The sequence below is a fragment of the Neolamprologus multifasciatus genome, chromosome 7 (assembly GCF_963576455.1).
Source record: "Neolamprologus multifasciatus chromosome 7, fNeoMul1.2, whole genome shotgun sequence".
NCBI classification, from domain to species: Eukaryota; Metazoa; Chordata; class Actinopteri; order Cichliformes; family Cichlidae; genus Neolamprologus; species Neolamprologus multifasciatus.
This window is the reverse complement of record NC_140445.1, coordinates 33,564,228-33,584,462: the sequence shown is the minus strand read 5'-3', so window position 1 is coordinate 33,584,462 and position 20,235 is coordinate 33,564,228. Positions and strand designations below refer to the sequence as shown.

Here is a 20,235-nt window from a genome sequence, read left to right as displayed (position 1 = left end):
TGCACTCATCGTACTTGAACATCGGTATTGCATGCCACTTTAGCTTTGCCTTCACATCTATTTATTCCTATCAGTCAATACTGTCAAAAGGTATTTTCAGTCTGGAAAATTGGATCAAATTTGCGTCATAAAGGAAGTAAAAAAGCGGCTAATACACATTTATCTGTCACTACATTAACCATTCTTTGATATTTGGCCATGTCACTCATCATAGCTTGCTTTGCACAGTTTGTTTTCATTCCTGCAGAAGTAGTCTGATGTTTAGGTTAATGTGTCACCGTCAGAAGTCAGAACTGTGAGGACATATTTAGGGATCTGACCAAACATTTGAAAGCATGGCAATACTTTGTGTCACACGAGATGCAAAAGCTTTACACTCATTGGAGAAGGTTGTGTACACATTTGCTGCAGTGTGCCTGCGACATCTACTAATGTGTGTTAATGTAGTGTTTGTTAGTGTATCTATAGATAATACGTAGGCTTTACTTTAGAAATATGTGGTGGAGGTGCTGCATTAATTGGCTGATTATTAATGACTCATATTTGTCAGTTAAAGAATAAATATTTCTGCAAGGAAGGACAAGTGCATTTGTTTAATTTTTGCATGGTCACTAAGACTCAGTGATTTGTTTCTTCTCTTTGTTTGTTTCTCTGCAGCTTTTCTGTGGATCAAGGAGCTTCTGCATCAGGAAAGGTAAGACAAGTAATTTGCTCTTTCTATGTGCATGCACTGGAAGCTGTACACAAAAGCTATATATGTTTGTGTGCGTCTAGTATTTCATAGGTGGTATAATTTATTTCTGTGGCTGTCCTCATGGAATTATATGGAAGATGTCATGCATTTCTCTTAAACCTAACCTGTTTTTAGTGCCTAAACCAAACCAGTAATGGAAAATTAGATGAAGAAATAAATGAATAAAATTGGGTGAAAACCAAGCAAATCAACAAGCACAGAGGTCCCAAAACGGCACAAATTACAACCTCCTTACCATAGTCCTGCACTCTTGTAAAGTTGTGTGGAGTTTGGGCTTTTATTTTGATATTCATATTTATTTGATTTATTAGTTTTGTTTCATTCTTGTATTTCTGATGTTAGATTTTTGTAAATGTGTCCAATGTTTCTCTTGTCTTTGTCTCCATCTGGTTTGTCTGTGTCATACTTTGTTTCTACTTCCTGTTTAATTTTAGACCTCAGTCACACAGGCCCACAGGCCAGTTGGCGAGTCCTTGGCAACCTCTGGTAGCTAGGAAAAAAATTTGGATTCCCTAACTGGATGTAGAGTGATTGCTGGAGGCTGCTGGTTGTTGCCAGGTGAAACTGGTCACAAAGAGGGTGCTATACCAAAAGTCTACTTTTGATTGCTTTACTTGCCACGACATTTCTGTTTGCCTGCAGTTTGCATGAAAACATGGTTTGTCTGCAAACACTGGCCATTTACTCACAATTAAAAGCTACGAGAAATGGAAAACATTTGCTGTCAAAGTTAAAGATGTGCCTTTTGAATTGTGTTTGTTGGGGTGGTAAGGCACAACTTTTACTTTGCAGGAGAACATTTTACATTATGGTTTGTTTTGCAATTTTTTACACTTTCACTGTAACTTATCAAGTAGTTTGCAGATCCAAAGGAATCACAAGGACATTTTTGGTGGAGCATCATATAACGCCTTGCAACCAGTTATCACACACCTCCAGCAACAACTTACTGACCACCTGAAGAATACACATTTGTCTCTTGCGGGTTGCTAACCTGTGTAAGGCCTTATTACTTACATTTCCATGTGTTGGAATCCCTGGACTTTCTCGCTTTATCTTATCCCAATTCCTTGAATGTCTGTGCCTGTCTCTGTATTCCCTCCTGTGTGATTATTGGCCCCAGTCTCATTGCGTTCACGTGTGCTGAGTCTGTCCTGTGTCAATGTATACGCACAGTCTTGCCTCTCTTCTTGTCTGCTGCCCTCCGTTTGTGTTTTTTTTTAAAGTCTCTAATCAGCAACCAAATGCTCGCTTTATTGATTGGTTACCACCTACCTCCACTTCTTACATTTAGATCTTGTCTTCACCAATTTGTGGCACTCCTTGTTGACAAACATGACTTATAACATCACCACCCATCGAACCCCTTGATAGAGACTCTAAAGAGGACTTTTATGTTGCTGCAGCAAATACGGGTACAGTACTGATGCCAAAAGGTGGAGACACAGGTGGCAACTGAGAAAAGAGCATAATATTACACCCTGGGATGAAAAGCATATACGCAGACTGACACTGATGTATCTATTTTAGGCCAGTATCAAGCTCTAATATCATAGCATACCATAGTATATTATTCTGATCCAGTTACTGGTTGTGAATGAAAAAGTTATGCCTGTAAATTCTCACCTTTAGTCTCTTAGATACATATTTTAATTGTAGTTTAAAGGTAATAGTTTACAATAAATCGACCCAAGAACTGATAAAACAATAACAATGATTACTACAGTATATAGTTCATTAATTAATTACATTTGCATTTAGTCAGCAAACAAAAAATATGAGGATCACATTTTTCTGTGATTTTTTCTGAATCTACTCACTATGTCGAGCACTTTTTCACTGTTGACTCTGAATTTGCAGAAAACTGCATTTGTCATTCCATCAGTCCATTGGTGAAAAAAAAAAAGAAGCTGCTTGCTGTTGTTGATCCTGTCCTGATTTGTCCTGCTAAGGTCATGTCGCTTGCTAATAACCTTTGTAAGACTTTGTGCTATTCAGTTTTAAAGGCTAACTCCATCATTAAAAGTCTCACCAGTCATGGGACATTACACTGACAATTAATTTGGAAATGTGTGAATAAGAAGAGGCAATAAGTCTAGATGTGCTGCAGAGCTGGTGTTGAAAACTTTCAGATACTTTGATTGGTCTTGTCAGGAGCTGGGGAGACACTACTGCAGTCATTTTAAATTAAGTATATATTTTATGCATATTTTAGATTTTCTGCACGTACAGTTCAGATTTGGGCTAATAAGGCCACTTGGGGATTTTACATAATACATTGATTACAAGGATCCATGTTTCAGTCTTACACTCACATGTTAATACAATTTACTCACTATTAAAACATTAAATCGACCCAGATAATGTGTTAAACCCTACCCATTAAATTTTCATTCACTCACCATAAAATGCACTTGTGCTGTCCTTATTGCTGACTTTGACCGTGACATTGCAAAGCAAGAGTAAAGTGTGCTGGACTGTAGAAACAAGAGGGAAGCTGGAAGAGACAGCAGCTGACTGCAGAGAAAGATGGTGAGAGGGAGAGCTCACTTTTCATTATGGAAGCTCTGATGGACAGTCTCCTGACAGAGCAGGGAGGCCATGAAGCTCCTGTGTAAGAAAGAGCCAAGGCAGGGAAGATAGAGGTAAGGGGTATTTTGAGAATAAAAGACATTTCCTCCAGACATGATCCCAAAAGTAAGTTATAGACTTTGTTTTGCACAGCAATGTCTTCTATGTATTGTGTCAGAGTTTCCATTTTGGAAAGAAAGCTAACTTGTGCCATGCAAACTAATGGGTTGTGCTCACTGATCAGGAGCTCAGAGATAAAAGGTTAAATATGCAGGTATGATTATTCATAGAAATAAGGTCGCAATAATCCCGCTGTATGCAAATGGCTATAATCTGCCAAGATAGCAAAATTGGTTTGACTGTCAGTGCTATCATCTCTATGGTTAAGTTTAATCCTTGATTATCTTAAATGTACAGCACCTTGGTCAACAGTTTTTGTTTTAAATGTGCTATATAAATAAATTTGACTTTACATACTGTTTAGGCCACGTGTGTTCCCTCTTGACATTAAACAAACAGTAAAAAGTCAATAAATAAACACTATCTCAATTTTAAATTGATTTGCATTAAATGGATTCTGTCAAAGATGAAAGTATTTTAAAACATTTGAATGTTGAAGCTGCTCTGTGTCAGATCTGACCTGTATCTATTGCAAAGGATTTTCATATCCTCAAGCATTGATCAAATCAAGAGAAATTATGGTTTAAGGGAATCTTGAAACTGTACATGCCATGCTTGTTTGTATTTTTTATGGGAACATGGTGACGGAGGAGGACCTTGACACTGTCATGAGAACTGTCCGTGCTCTCAACACATTTGCTTAGCTTCCCGCAGAGCATCTGCTCTTCTTTAAAGGGTCATGAAGAGGGACCGCAAAACAGTGACACAGTAAAAAAACATAAATGGCACCTCTGCTTTTTTGAAAATCATTTTTCCAGTGGCCTGTGCCACACATGAACAGTTTCCTGCTATGTTGAGCTAAGAGCAGCACACTGTCCAGGGAGCACTCATGAATGCAACAACCGTGTTGTGATGTATATTTGTGTGACAAGTAGTAACAAAGGCTGACAGGGAGTGAGCACAGAGATTAAGTATAAAGATCAAAAAAATGAGAGCATAGATAGAGCGCAGTGGGCAGCACAGCTCAAATTTTGGGCCATTTGCTGAATTTAGCAGTCAGCAGCACCTCACAGCCAGGAGAGTGTGAATGTTTGTCTGTCTTTCATTGTTATCCCTCTGCCCAGTGTGACCCCCGCCCACCCGCCCGCCCTGTGGCAGCTGGCTCCAGCCACGCCCCCGGGTGATCCAGTTTCACTTTCAATAAAATATTATTCATTAGGGTTACATAATTATGCTAAAACAGTACATAGTAGAAATTGTTTTTTTCAAAGAATACATGTTCAAAAATAATAATAATAATAAAAAACATTCTCCCTACTCTCTGTTTGATTGATTAAACATTAATCATCAATTTTGTTAATATTGGGTAGGCTATTTATAGATTTCTAAATAGATCTGTATTCTTCACATGAGCATGATGTCTTTATTTATTTATTTGCCTGATGTATTGATTATTATACACACTTTGGTAAATTCAGAACATGAGTCTGAACAATTTCAGTGTTATACTTCCCCCACCTTTGTAAATTAGAGAGGAGAGTAACTGACGTTTGTCTACCAGTAACTTTATTAATATTATTGCACGTCATTAGTTGTCGGAGTAAAGGTATTGCCATTTCAGCGCCATACATTTCTACAATTATTATGTGGATTCTACCCCTGCATTACAAGCTCTGTGTGTTAGTCATGTGTGGAAAGCCATTCTGGCTCTTTCAGCGGACTCAGCCAGGAGAATTTATGACCACTTAGTTTCTTTCATCTTCTCCAAGAATTTACAGGACACTTGCCATCCTATCCACTCTGCTATCCAGCGTCTGCAGAGAAATATTGGCATCTGATGAAAAACTCCCAGAATTAGTTGCATACATGAACTGTGGAGGTGGGACTGCGACTCAACTAGATGACACCATTAACGTGCTAAATATAATGTTGCAGGACATTGCTGGAAATACGGTTTCCCTGCACAAAATTTATAAGCATTTTTTAACTGCTTCTTGAGAATTTCATGTATGTTGCCAATCGTGTTTCTGTTGAAAGACACCTTTTAGGTTTTTGGTTTGGCTTTTCAGATTCATTTTGCAGTTCACTGTAAATTTGAGGTAACAGGATAAAAGTCCAAGTCTCAGGGTGTATTTGAGCTTTTGATGTTGCAGTTTTATAACTGGTGTCTTGCGAATCTCCTCACTTGGTGCCTATGCATCAATGCCAAGAACAAATACTACAAGAGAAAGAAATTTGATGAAAATGTGTTTAAATCATTTCTCGCAAGGTGTTCAAATGTGCAGACATTGATGTAGCAGTAGACTTCATCAATCACTAGCACAGGTTGTAAAGCTTATAAGTATAACCTTATTTCAAAAAATAGGTTTTGTAAACTGTAAATAAAAACAGAATGCTATGATTTCCAAATTTCAAAAGCCCATATTTTATCCCCAAAAGGACATAGAAAAATGTGAACTATTTACACTGAGACATTTTAATATGTCTTGAAAAATATTACCTCATTTTGAATTTGATGTCAGCTAAATGTCTCAAAAATGTTGAGACAGGACAACAAAAGTTAAAAAAGAAGTAGTGCTAAAAGGAAATGGGTGGAGGAACTTTGCAACTAATTAAGGTCACTAAATAACATAGCTGTGTGTAAAAAGAGCATCTTAGAGAAGCTAAATTTCTCAGAATTAAAGATGAACAGAGGTTCACCAGTGGATTAACACTGCATCTACAAATTGTTCCTCAACACTAAAAAAACTCTCATCATCTACAGTACATAATGTTATCTGAAGGTTCCAGGAATTTGGAGAAATCTCTGTACGCAAGTGACATTATTGGTTGCCTGCGATTTGGGTCTTAAGGCAACACTAAATTAAAAACAGCTGTGATTCTGTCATGGAAATCACTGCATGGGCTCAGAACACTTCCAGAGGCTGCTGTCTGTGACACAGCTCACTGTGCCGTCCACAGTGTTGGGAAGGTTACTTTTAAAATGTATTCCATTACAGAATACAGAATACATGCCCCAAAATGTATTCTGTAACGTATTCCGTTACGTTACTCAATGAGAGCAATGTATTCTGAATACTTTGGATTACTTAATATATTATCATGCTATTTACAACTACGTGAATGTACTATTGCTGTGATTTATTACTGTTACTGAAGGTTCGCAGCTGCGAACCGTAGTAAAGGGACCTCTGGCTCATACGTCGGGTTCCGTGTTGGGCTCGTAGCTGAAAAATAGCTTTATTTTGTTGTTTGGGTCAACTTTGCTAGCGAGAGACAGAGAGAGGCGTTGAAAGGCTGCTCCAACGGAACTTATTGTTTCGGAGGAAAACACGAACACGGTGTACAGTCGAGTCTTAATAGCTTACTTACAACTGGGCTCGTCAGGCACTCTTCTTGGCTGCAGTGGTTATTATTATATTTAGATGCTTCCAGCTCCCGTTTCTGCTCGATGACAGCTCGTACTTTTCCTTTTTCTCCCTCCCTCGCTCACAGACACATAACGTGTATGGCAGTCCATTCTCCCTGCAGCACGGACTACACTGCCTATGATGCTACATTCTTTAGAGCTATACCTGTAGCATTCTGCTTATTAGCTTAGCACAACAACAACAAAAAAGCGCTCTCTCACCCAGGAAACACGCAGAGAGAGAGCGTCACCCTGTAACCATGGCAACCGTAACGCTGCCACCTGGAACTACAGAACGTAGCTGTCAAACAAAACCCAAACAGTCCTGACCCGCCACAATATGAAACAGGGAAGTACCGCCGTGTAATCCATTTATTTCAACAAAGTAACTGTATTCTAAACACCACCTTTTTAAACTGTAACTGTAACGGAATACAGTTACTCATATTTTGTATTTTAAATACGTAACGGCGGTACATGTATTCCGTTACTCCCCAACACTGGCCGTCCACAAATGCAGGTTAAAACCATATGTGAACATGAACATGAGAAACACCGCCATCTTCAGGGGGCAAAGCTTGTCGGTTCTTTATTTCCTTAGCTGCAAGTACATCTATTATAAGAGTACAGCTTTAAAGTAGAAGAGTCCAGATGCTGTACTGGCGCGGACTCTACACTCCAGACTTTTCCTGCATTCAACAGTTTGTGCATCATGAAATTAAAAATAAGTTTCCAGTCATTTACAAGATGTTGTTAAAAGAAGAACAGATGGTAAACTTGTACCCGTCCTAACTCTGTGTTGTGAATAAAATATGGGTCTATGAGATTTGCAAATCACTGCATTCTTCTTTTATTTACATTTTAAATATCAGCCCTACTTTTTTTTTGAAAGAGAATCATTTTTCTGCACTTTTACCTGCTTTAACCTGTTCCTCACAAAAATAGCCTAATCTTGTTCCAATCCATATTTGTAAAAAATATATATATAAAAATAATTTAATTCAATTAAAAATTAGTAATAATTGGCATTGTTTTAAGGTAATTTTTGAAGCAAAGACGGACTTATACAAATACAAAACCCAAAGCTTTGTATTTTGATCTGCTATTGATCGAATTTGTTTGGTTTTCAGCTACAAATTTAAAACAGTGCCCTCTTGCTTGTGACGTCAATGGAGCCATTGATTTTCATCTGAACCACAGCAGGGCAGTAGGCACAAGTAATAAAATCAGACAGTATTCAGCTCATTTGACAAAGACAATTAATATTAACAATGCCCCTATACCCCTGGACTTCAGAAAGAGCAACAAGTCATAATTTTTCCTTTTAAAGAGATATTTATAATCTGACTGCAAAGGGCATGCTCTCTGCAGAAGGACTTTAAAGTGCTATTTTAATGACAGCTTAGTGGGCAACGAATAATTCACACATAGTGCAATATTAGACACAACACAGTTTTGGTTCTTGTCTGCAAGGAGTTATTACATTGTCCTAGTGACGGAACCAGTGGAGGCCTTGCTCTGTCAGACTTGTGCATAGTAGTGTTTGTAGCTTAAATTAGATTTATTAACTGTACAAAAAAGGTGGATGTATCATCTGTGAAATGTAAAGCCAGTGCATAAGTTCCTTAAACCTGCATTATCCAAGCCAACCAACATTATTTATTTATGGAAAGAGCAATTTTGCAACATGATATTTACCATATTCATACTTAACTAACAATTAGTAGTTTGAAGAAATCTAAATGATACGTATGATATAAACGATATATATCTTATAAGGCATGCAATACAGCTTAACCAGCAAACATCATGCCTTTTTATGTTTATTTTTTATGTTGTTAAAAATGTATCAGCAGTCACCTTAAGCAGATGATATGAGAGAATGTAGAAAATGTAGAAGTACTTTCCATATCCCAAATGTACACACAGCCAATTATGCAGAAAAAAGCAGAGTTCAATAAATCAAAATCTAATATTATATAATAAATAGCGTTAGTCAAGAATAAATGCAGGTTTTCTGTGTATGTCCCTGTGGCAGCAGAGCTTAGACAGATGTTAGAGAAAGTGTTCAGCTGCATGTCCAGTAAGTGGATCTGTGTATTAACCACAGCCACAGTCATTTGGATGACCTCAGTGTCACCTGATTGAGAAATCCAAACAGCAAAAGCAATGATGAAATCCCTCTGCGAGTAATACAGACCTGTACCAACAATTATCAGGTCACTATTCAGACCACAAGAACATTTATTCACAGTAACATGTTTGGGATTGCACTACTTTTCAGTCACATGCGGTTCAGTCCCTTCACATTTCCTCTTGCCGCTCAGATTATCCGTGTGAATGTGATCTCACTGCCATGCTGCAACGGTCCATGAAGGACGTCATTCACAGTGCTCGTTCTAGGGTTTAATCAGGTCACCGAGATCTTCCATATTATTGTCCAAACACCTCACATGCCCCATAATGATCATAGAACAGCGCTAAAACCCCATCGTTTCCTCTGTGGCCCCTCAAGCCTCGCTCTGAGGAATAGAAATAATCAGCTGCTGAAGGTTCTCAGGTGGCCAAAGTGCAAAGAAAAACCAATAGACTTGTAAAACCTGACTTTACAAGACCTGCAAAATAAAAAGTAGCCATTTCACTGTTCCCTGAATCACAAATTTAAAAAAATCAACTTTAACAGGTGTTAAAGCTATCAAAACAATAAATAAATAAAAACGACAGTGTGAGCTGCTACAACTCACCACCGTGCCAGGAAGGGAAAACAAAACAGGCATACATTCATTATGAAGACATTTCGTCCTAATGCATAGAGTGACAGCATAGTGAGCCCTGGGAGTCTCTGGGCTCTTACCGCCTCATAGCAATAAATATGTTTATATACAGCAGCAACCTGATGCTTAGATGGTTGTCTATTCATACATGGCAGTGAGCGCTGTCAGTATTTGGAAACCAGCAGTTTATACCGTTCCTTTATAATGTATATACTCCTCATGGTCACTGAAGCGCTTTGATAGTAATACTGTCTGATACTGTTATTAAAGTGTCAGCAGAGTGATATCACTGGTCTTGTATCATGCTGTTTGAAACATGCTGTGAATCCATTTGAAAGCCTTGTCGTAGAGCCTGTCCTTGGTGAAATACATGTTGTCATGATGGTCGTGGTTCCTTTTGATCCTCTAGATCAAAGAATTCTGTTCGTGTGCATTTCAATGTGCATACCTTTACACAGCTGTGTGTACCAGTGGATTTTTGTACTGTATATCATTTCCTTGCTTGTTTGAGTTTTGTGTTTGCTTTTTCTCCCCTGCTAGTCCCTACTTTTTGCAATCAGCTTCCTAAACTTACAGATTCGTAGATGTTTTATGAAGTTACGTGCACAGTTCCACGGGCAGAAGTTCAGAGTGCTCATTCCTTCTTTAACATGGCAAGAAAAACAAAAAAACAAATAAAAAATAAATTTCCAAGTTTATTACCAAAGAGCTTGACTGGTCTACAAATAGTCTCTATAATCCTCGCTGAATGTGCCATTTGTCACATAAGATTGTGAGCAAATGAAAACTACTGCATCAAAAACATTGTGGATTTGTCCCCTCTGAAAGCAAGGCTGAATTTCAGCACCCCTACCGTAGATGATTCCAAAAATGTAAGTTTTATAACCACTCTTAGATCGCAACATAGATAAAAATGATGAATAACCAATAAAAACCTGTAACTTGCGCCATGTCATCGTGTGGCATGTTATCTGCATTCAATCTAAATTCACAACACCATAGCTTATATGCCTGCCTGCAGCCGGCACGGAGAATTAGTATGAGGACATACATTTTTGCTTAAAGTAAAAAGTGGACTGGTAGTTTTATATAGCACTTTTCTACTCAATTTGAGGCCTCAAAGCATTTTCTTACTACAAGCTTCATTCACACCAACATTCATACTAGAGCTTTTTTTTCTTGCCTAAGCACTAGAGCAGGGCGATATGGCCAAAAATATATATCACAATTTATATTTGAAAATTTGCAATAACAATATAACTGACGATATAATTTCTGCGAGACAAAATACAACTTCACAACTTTACTAGCGCAAAAAATCCCATCCATTTATTTTCACTTAAACAAGGAGCTGTTTTTTTTATGTGCATTAAAGCTATATAAACATTTAACAGTGCAAATGCAAATTCCTTGCTGAAAGTTTAACCAAAAGGCATTTCCAGTAGAAATGGGCTGACATATCCTGAGCATAACCATGTATAATATCCACTGAAGTTAAAAAGAGGTGCTTTGCAACATTAAACTGCAGTGTGCCAAATAAAAAAAGTCAAATACGTATATTTCGGACCATAAGGTGCACGGGATTATAAGGCACATTAAGTGAAACAAAGCAGTCAGATAAATCAAACTTTATTCAACTCATTCTTCTTGCTTCCTCCACTTCTGTACCATTGATTCATTAATGCTGTATTGTATCACAGCTGCTCTATTCCCATGTTGTTGCAGTATATTACTGACTAACCTCGTATTGTGGATGGATTATCTCAGTTGTTCTCCTGACTGAAGTTTGGTCCGTTTACAGCATCCTGCCATGCGATTGCATTTGTCTCTAACCATCAGAAACATCATTATATTATCATTATCATTATATACCAGCTAGCCCAACTTCAGTAACCCTACAAACGTCACTGCTGTTTAGTTTCCTGTCTTCATTTATGTTGGAAGTGATAGCAGAGCTGTACGTTTGAATTTTTCAGAAATCTCTCAGTCAGAACATGGCATATCATGCTTAGGTAACTAGCGAGCTAACTTCCACTATATTCTAACACCATTAAATGTAATAAATTCTGTTTTCATGGATGCCTGGATGTTAAACTTCATAGTTACACCTGGTAAAGCCGCAATGCTGATTGTTTTATTAAAGATGAAAGAATTTAGACAGTTTTTAACTCTCAGTGATGCTGCAGTGTTCGTTTGACTTTGGGACCTGAATGGACGGAGTTTAGGACCCAGATTACTCCCAGATTTAGGAGCACCTTAGTCCGACAAATATGGCCCGCTTGTATGTTCTACAAAAACAAATGTGCTTTGTTGTGTATCTGACAGAGAAACACCAAACCAGTGAAGTTGCACCATTTTTAAAAACCAATTCTGGTTCATCCTTTTCACTCAACAATCCGCTTTCTCCCTTCTCATTCTCCGTTGCCGCCGTGCTTTTTCGGCCATGTGCGTATGAAAACAAAGGCACTGCGCATGCGCGTTTTACCCACATTCTATCGCAATATTTAATTTTCTTATCGTTGCCTAACATTGTACCGGTATTACCATCAACAGTATAATATGGCCCAGCCCTACTAAGCACTTTTAACCTAACGTTCAGCCACTCAACTCCAACAGATGCTTCAGGGACGACTCAGGGTCAGTATCTTGCCCAAGGATACTGCGCAGGTTGGAGGAGCCATGGCTCGAACTACAGACCTTACAATTTGCTCTCTTTCTTGAGCCACAGCCACCCCCAAAATAGAAGCAAAGATCCCAGTAAATGTATTTACATATATATATACCTTGTATATGTTGTTTCTTTGAGATGTTCAGTGTTTTGCAGTATTAGAATTGTGATGACAGATTATGCATCTTGTTGTGTATAATGCATTCAGTGGCTGTAAATGCTGAATTAGGTATTTTTTTTATTCTTGGACTCTATAGCAGCAGCTTTGCATGACTGATGTTCAAAATAATCCTTATTTAGATTCATCCTTATCTAAAACAAGTCATTTCAGCTCTGTTAACTCCTTCCTTTAAAGGCAAAGTTAACTTTATTGTCCTTGGGCCATAAAGCAACGAGAGTGTGGTAGAATGAAATTGTTTTTCTCTTAGATATAAAGTAGGAAACAGACTTCACATACATAACACTTCTGGGAGTGAGTATTTATAGTTTATGATTGTGTATATTTAAAGAGGGTTCAGGGCCCTGTACTATGAAGCAACTTGGGCATACCCAGTATTGTGCTGTTATCTGTATTTACTGACCTTAATATTCGCAATCAGGATAAGCTGACCGGTCACAAGCATGGATAAGTGTACTGGCATCAGAGTAGCTGATTTTGCAAAAAAAAAAACTATAATATCAGGGAAATGTAAAAATGTTAAACACATCATACAGACTGAAAGTAAGAGAGCTGTCACAGATAAATCAGCTGTGTGACTGTGTGTGAGATAAAAGCACTGTATAGTAGTTTAGTATTAAAGGTGCTGTATGAATGTGTGAGTGCTTCAAATGTTTTAGTCAGAAAGACTGGAAACGAGCTGTTAAATTAAAAAAGTTTAGCCTATTTGAAGCACGCAAAAAAAGCCATCAAAAGTGCTTACTGTGTACTGCAAGTTAATGGGCTCATCAGTATCACAATTATATCATTAAGGCATGAAGATGATGGATTGTAATCGAGGATTTCATTTTATAAATGTTTAAAAGACTGTTTTAGTTTTTAATTCTTTTAGCTGTAGCCCCGGTGGTGGTTAAAGCTATGAGAGTACAACAACAGATTTCAAATGTAGGCTTAGTCTTTGTGCAAATTTGTTCTAAGCTCAGCAAGTACAAATAGATGCTCTGCTTTAGGAGCTTAGAAAACAATACAATTGTTGAAAATCTGTTTTGCCAACAGGGCAAAAAAATGAAGCAATATAGGTGCATCCAAGGCTCTACGAGACAAAGACACTAATAACAAAAACTTGAGACCCTCCTACTATCTGCACACAGAAGTATCTTCTAGGAATAGCGATGCTATTTCCCAGAGAATTGATTGGTCAGTAGGATTTCATACCTGTTAACATTTATGTTACCTAGAGAAGAAGAAATCCTGCTGCTTAGTAATAAGCCTCAGGAGTCTGATTGTCTGTGGGAATAAGCTCTTGCATTACATCGTATGTTGTGTTTGGTATTTTGGAGGTTTTTTTACGTTTTGTTTTGCGTGCCTCTTTGCTGCTTTGTATGGTTTGTGGTCTGTTTTGTTGTTGTGTTTTTTTCCTGTGGATGTCCCCAGCCACACCTGGGGCCCCACTCGCAAAGTTCAGGTATCCACATACTTTCTGGATTTTCACACAATATATTTTGTTCTGTATCACTTTAAAGTTGCTTTAATATAAAAGCACAGCCTTCTACAGAATCACTAGAAATCCCTGAGCTGGCTGTAAGAACACCAGGTGCTTTCTGTAGGCACACAGGTAGAGAAAATAAAGCAGTGTTAGAAATAAAACCAAATGCATGAGTACAGAATAACCTAAAAACAGCTAATGCACAGTATATCCGAGGAAAAGTGGAGGCGCTGTACTCAAATATGCTGCATATGTATGAGAGAGAGTGTATGTCTGTGTGTTTGTGTGTGTGAGGGAGAGACGCACACAAAGACAAAGAGGGGGTGCGTGGGGACGAATTAAGAGGGTAAGATGTATAACAGCAGGGCTTTAGGGCTCAGCAGAATGGAGGAAGGTGATAATTCACAGCTCTGCAGCTCCTCCACATGAGCTAGGCAGCCACTGTCAGAGTCGACCCCTGCTGCTAACCTCACACTGTGGCAACACATCCTCGGCATAAATATTAATCTCTCTCAGAGTGATCTGCTGCTGATTTTGCTGCTTAAACAAGCAAAGGGGTTTCTGTTTATCCTATAATTTCCTGTATCCCCCTCTCATCACATCCTCGGGCTGGTGCCTGTAGAGTCAGTTTATCCCAGCGGTCACATCAGCTGTCCTACATGCCCCCTTGCTCACTCCCTTCATCCTGTAATTCCAGCCCAAAGGCCAAACCAGACCGATAAGCAAATTAATTAAGAATAGGTCACACAGCAATCCTCAATCATTATTTATGCTCTGACCTCATTTGGGCTCTGATCTAAAGCAAGTCAATGTTGTTTGAGAGACAACAAAATGCATTACAGCAAATAAGCAGCGCCAGTCCATGACTGATAGTGTTCCACTGTGTGTTTTTCTATCCAGGTATGCTTTTACTGCATTGGCAGTGTGTTTGGGGTCATTGTCATGCGCAAACATGGAACTGTTGGTGGATCAAAATCTGGTGGTACTTTTCAGCCTTCATAATTCCATCAATTTTGACAAGATCCCAACACCACTGGCTGAAATGACAAACCATGATCAAGCCTCCAACATGTTTTACAGATGGCTGTAGACACACACTGTTTACCTCTCTCCCGATCCTCTCTGTACATACGGACGATGGTTTGAACCAAAATTTTAAAATTTGAATTGATCACTCCATCTGACCTGTTGGCGCTGATTCACAGTCCAGTTCTTTTGTAATTTGGCATACCTCGGACTTTTTTGTTTCTCTTTCACTTCCTTAAGTGTGTTTCTTAACAGCCACACTTCCACTGAGACCTTTTACTGATCATGCTTCAGTGAACAGTAGATGCATTAGCTGAAGGGCCAGATGCATCTCTCAGATCTGGAGCTGGATTATTTTTCTATTTCTATGGCATGACTTTTAGATACTGTTCATCTACTATAGATAGTTCTTTTGTACTCCACTTGTCCTGTTTCCTCAAATAACAGCATAGCCTACATTTTCAGCTAATAGCTGTTTAGAAATCACCTAGCTGGTACAAAATACCATTTTACGCCTTGCAATCTTTGTTATCTTTGGCATTTTTCATAGGTTTAACTGAAGGAACGGGACCTGCTGTTAACAAAAAAAATCTAATTCAAAAATTTAAAGACTACTTTAAAAATTGCAAGAAATTCTGATTTCTTAAAAAGCAAAATATACAGAAAAAAGCAGTAGAAATTTGAAAGGCAAATTAGAAATTTGAATGGCATACCTTTGCTCAGTGTGTTCCAAGTACAACAGATCAGATTACAGTGTGGCATGATGACCATCAGTCTGTGTAAAGATAAATAGGTACAGAAACAGTACAAACACAAAGCAGGTAAATCTGAAGCAATACACATTGCAGTGGTTCTTACGTAAATGTTACCAATACACACACGTTTAAACTCTGTCAGCTGTAAACTGGAACTATCACAGTGATTGTGCTTGATCGGGCACAAACTTTGAGAGGGTGTGATTTCCAAACCAATGGATCCCGTCTGTCAGCATGCTGGTCTCCACTGAAGCTCGCCAATGCATCTGAGTTAGCAATCTAAAGATTGCAGCTGATATATGTCTGAATATATTGACAGCAAGTCTAATGAAATCTAAAATCTCTGATAGGAGATGTGGGTTTGCTTGCACACCATCTGGATAAGCTTTACAACAAGATGTGGTCTGACTTTTTTTTTTTTTTAAAAAGACAATTTTTCTGTATTTTCAGTGGGATTTGGCAAAATCTGAAGGACTTGTTTTCATTTTATTATTTCATTTCAGCTTTTTAGAACATAAGTGCTACACTGTTATAAGGGAAACCTTTTTTTCCTTGAGTGCAACTGTGCAACTTTATGGCACACCCATACAGGTGCCTTGCAAATGTCAAGTTAGGAAAACAGTCCAGTTTTCAGTATTGCTAGGTATTAATTTCCTTTCAATTCTTAACTATCTTACTTACCTATCTATCTGCTTTAATACTACCTCTACATTAAATCCATTTAAGCAATCAACAAATCAGAAGTTTGTGCATATTTTTAATTAAACAGTTTCACTCAAACTTCAATCAAATATGAATGCAAAATCGAGTCTGCCAATAATAATAATTTCAGCTGTACAGAAATATATGTTTCTGTCTATGAGTCAGATGTATAATAGATGTGAGCATTTGCAGGCAGCAGACATGCATTGTGAGCAGAGGTAATCAAAAAGGGCCGTGTTTTATAACCATATATTGTAAATTAGCCTGTCTTCTAAGAGTGTCAAACACTGCTGATCTGTTGCAGATTGATTTCTTTACTAATTTTTATTTTCCAATACATGGAAGATTTTCCCAAAGACAAAAATTTAACGTTTTTCTCGTTCATATTTATTTAGGAACCATTGGGTTGAAAGAAACCTTTGCAGTAATAAGCGACCACACCTGTCCCATTAATGAAGTTGATTTGCAGTCCACAGGTGAAATAAGAGGACGGTCGATTTCATCTCAGATGTGTGCAGAATAAAAACAGCTCACGAGATCTGAATCCACCAATTAAACCCGCTTGTTTATGGCTGCTTCTGTCAGTGATGGAGCATTATAGTATGATGTTCAAACGGATATTCAAACACAATCACCCTACGAATGTAGGTCCATAATGCCTCTTTAAAGTTAACATATTCAAGTTCTGACAGATAGAAGCTAATGATGGAGTTGAAAAGCTGTTGTATTCTGTTTTTCTGAGGTTCTAATATTTCAACACACCAGAAGAAACCATGTCAGGTTTTAATACTAAGCTCTGCCCTCCAAGGTCAGGCCCAATCTGTACCATCATTATTTGCAGTCAACTGTTACAGCTTCAGCATGGTAATCTTCCCTCTAGCCTTTCTCCAGTTGTTTTCCTCGACTTGTTATAAAGAACCTGTGTGAGGAAAAATGGTACTGAACTGTCCACAAACAGAGATCAGGAATGTGAGAAACTGTGGAAATCTGCACTTTTAGTGGGGATTGAACTTGTTTTCATGATATAAAGAGCTGTAAATATGTAGCCTGTGATTGTTCTTGTCAGCTTTATACTATTCTCAAAAGTCAAGAAGAAAAACATAAATTAATTTCATTGGTCACTAATATATAGCTTTGTTTTCACTGAATCTGCATCCTCATTAATGTTAGAACTCAAGACAGTGTGGATGGACAAATTCATTGTCAAGTTAATATCACAGGGTTAATCTCAATCACAGCTGTCATATTTAAACAAGTAGTTTTATTTTTATTTTTTGGAAGCTGCTGTAACAAACTAAAAACACAATCATATTACAATGCTGTTGATTTTCTTTGACTACTTAATCTCTTTGTTGGGGTTGGGAGTGTGGCACAGCTATACAGAACAAGCCCTCATTTATTACAATATCTGGTCATGTAATAACAGATGTTTACAGATTTCAATCCATTTCTAACTATTTCCCACCATACTTACTGTGGTCTGAATCATTTAATGAGTGTGTAAAATGCACAGGTTTTTCCAGTGATTTGGTTTCTTGTAACACAGAGAAATAAGCAAAAATGTGTCACTACAAACCACATGAGAACAATCAGTCCACTTATTGAGAGCTACAATAATAAATACACGGAGAAGGTGCTGTGTTTTTGACTGAAGAATTTACGTTGATTTTATGCCTACAATCTACAGCAGTCAGAATGTCTGTCGCGCTCTTCCGTATCCTAGAATGAAAACATATACATGGCTATGTTTAACTCAGACCCTGACAAGGTTAGATCCCATTCTCACCACTCTAGAATTCTTTTGAAACTGGACTGAGACCACCTCTGTCATGGTGTGCTGTGTGGCAGGATGTTGGACCCAAAACGCAGGACTCATAAACGGAGGAGTAAACTCAAAACTCAGCTTTAATGCTGGAAAACTTCACATCCAAACACAAAACAAAACTAGAAACTAAACCAGGAATTGAAAACTTGAATTGACTTGAAACACAGAGGGAAGAAACAAACAAATAGTATAGTGAGAGTATGACGCAACAACAGACAGAGGAAAACACAGGACTTAAATATACAAGGGAGTAATGAGGGAATGGGAAACAGGAGGGAAACACAGCTGGGATTAATTAGACATAACGAGACAAGGGGAAGCAAAACTAGACACACTGACATACCGCACGAGACTATCCAATTAAAACAGGAAACATGACACATACGCAAAGACACAGACTCAGAGACATGGGCTTCACACTGAGACATGACGGAGTCGGAGTCAGAGGGAACATAGAGACAAGGGTGACTAGACATGAGGCGTGGACCAGGACAGGTACAGAGAAAACATGGGGACAGAGACTAAACACAGGCTAAGAAGAATACACAGGAAGGAAGAACTAAGATCACTGAGCATAAATGAAAGATAACCAAAACCAGGAATAACAATCATCAAAGAATATTACCCAGTAATTGAAACACAAATGTGACAACCTCCTCCACAGGGTTTTAGTCTGTGTAGCTGTTTTGGCCCGTTTAGATTTTTTTTCTAAACTAGTCATAACCATAGCCACTCCCACTTTTAACCACATACACAGTCTGAGTGATAGTTTAAAGATATAAAAAATATGTATGATTTCCAGGAAATGAAAAATGAACTCATTCTTTTTGATAGCCTCCTCTGACTGCAAAAAGAAATCGAGTTGTAGAGAAATTGTGGGGCTAATGATCTTAATCCTTTCCACATCACATTTGATTTCAAAAGATTAAGCTAGCAACAGTTAAATTCCTTGAAACAGGATTTCATTAACCAGTGGCTCGTGTCATGATGACTACCTTCATCTCTGACATACAGTCTGTGTAGTTTTCAGCAGTTATGTCTGGTGATGAACCTAACACTTAGCTTATAAATCAGTAGTGTATTTCTCACATTCTTTGGGATTTTTAGTTGTTATTTTAATGCTTAAATTATTATTTTTAATTATGTTCTTCTATCAGATAATAAATATATCTGACATACTGATACCACAGACATACCAATACCAGTATGTCTGTGACTGGTCACTTCTGATATTGGTTCAGCTCTAGAAAACAGCATATAACCACTTTTAAAGAAAACTGTAAGAATAATTTTTAATAGCTGTGATTGTTCTACTGCTTAATTCCCCACCCAGAATTCAGACTGGTACAGAATGAAGTGTGACAACCATGTGGAGCTGTCATACACATTTTGCTCATTGTTTTCAGCATCTACTTGTCTACTAGATGTAGTGGAATAATACTGTATAATACACTACATTATTGTGACCCTGGCACGAGCAGAGACTGGCTCAAGACGCATCTTCTCATATCTTTTACCTCTCAAGTTTTCCTCCTTATTTTAAAACAGACTCAAGTTCTGGCAAAGATAAGGGTTGTGACATTTAAATGGGCAAGTTTTTGAACTGACTTTATCTGATTTGCTCTTTATCGACTGGATGTCGGCTGTGGTCCTAGCCGTTGTTGTCTGTCACTCTGATAAAATTGCCAATCCGTTTATCTGGCATTTAACAAACCCTGCCAATGAGTGACCTCAGAGATGGATCAGGTCCAGGGAACAGGCTGGCCTTTTCCGGATATCCATTTACTGTAAAACCACAGCTTTACAGTAAAAGCGGCCTCTCTCCATCCTGGCATTTTCCAGCAGAAGTTATTAGCACGAGTCTGCAGGTGTTCCACTCCAGTAGACTGATGACCGATTTCATTAGTTCCCTCAAGTGCCAATCTGCCCTCTAATATGACAGCAAGAGACAGACTAACATGCCTTCTGTGGCCTCTTCAGTTCAATCC

At 38.1% G+C, this 20,235-nt stretch overlaps 1 protein-coding gene and 1 long non-coding RNA gene across 6 annotated transcripts in view; both read left to right on the top strand.

The window, feature by feature from the left end:
• The window catches only part of whrna (whirlin a), a 241,723-nt gene that overhangs the window by 186,567 nt on the left and 34,921 nt on the right, over positions 1-20,235 (top strand). For all 5 annotated transcript variants that reach the window (XM_085164928.1, XM_085164930.1, XM_085164929.1 and 2 more), the window contains exon 5: positions 658-694. In XM_085164928.1, coding sequence (XP_085021054.1) covers positions 658-694 — 37 coding nt within the window. The remainder of the gene's footprint in view (positions 1-657; positions 695-20,235) is intronic.
• LOC146514626 (uncharacterized) lies at positions 8,066-16,139 on the top strand. The gene is made up of 2 exons (XR_014874881.1): positions 8,066-8,162; positions 8,331-16,139. It is a non-coding gene; the product is annotated as an uncharacterized LOC146514626 (long non-coding RNA).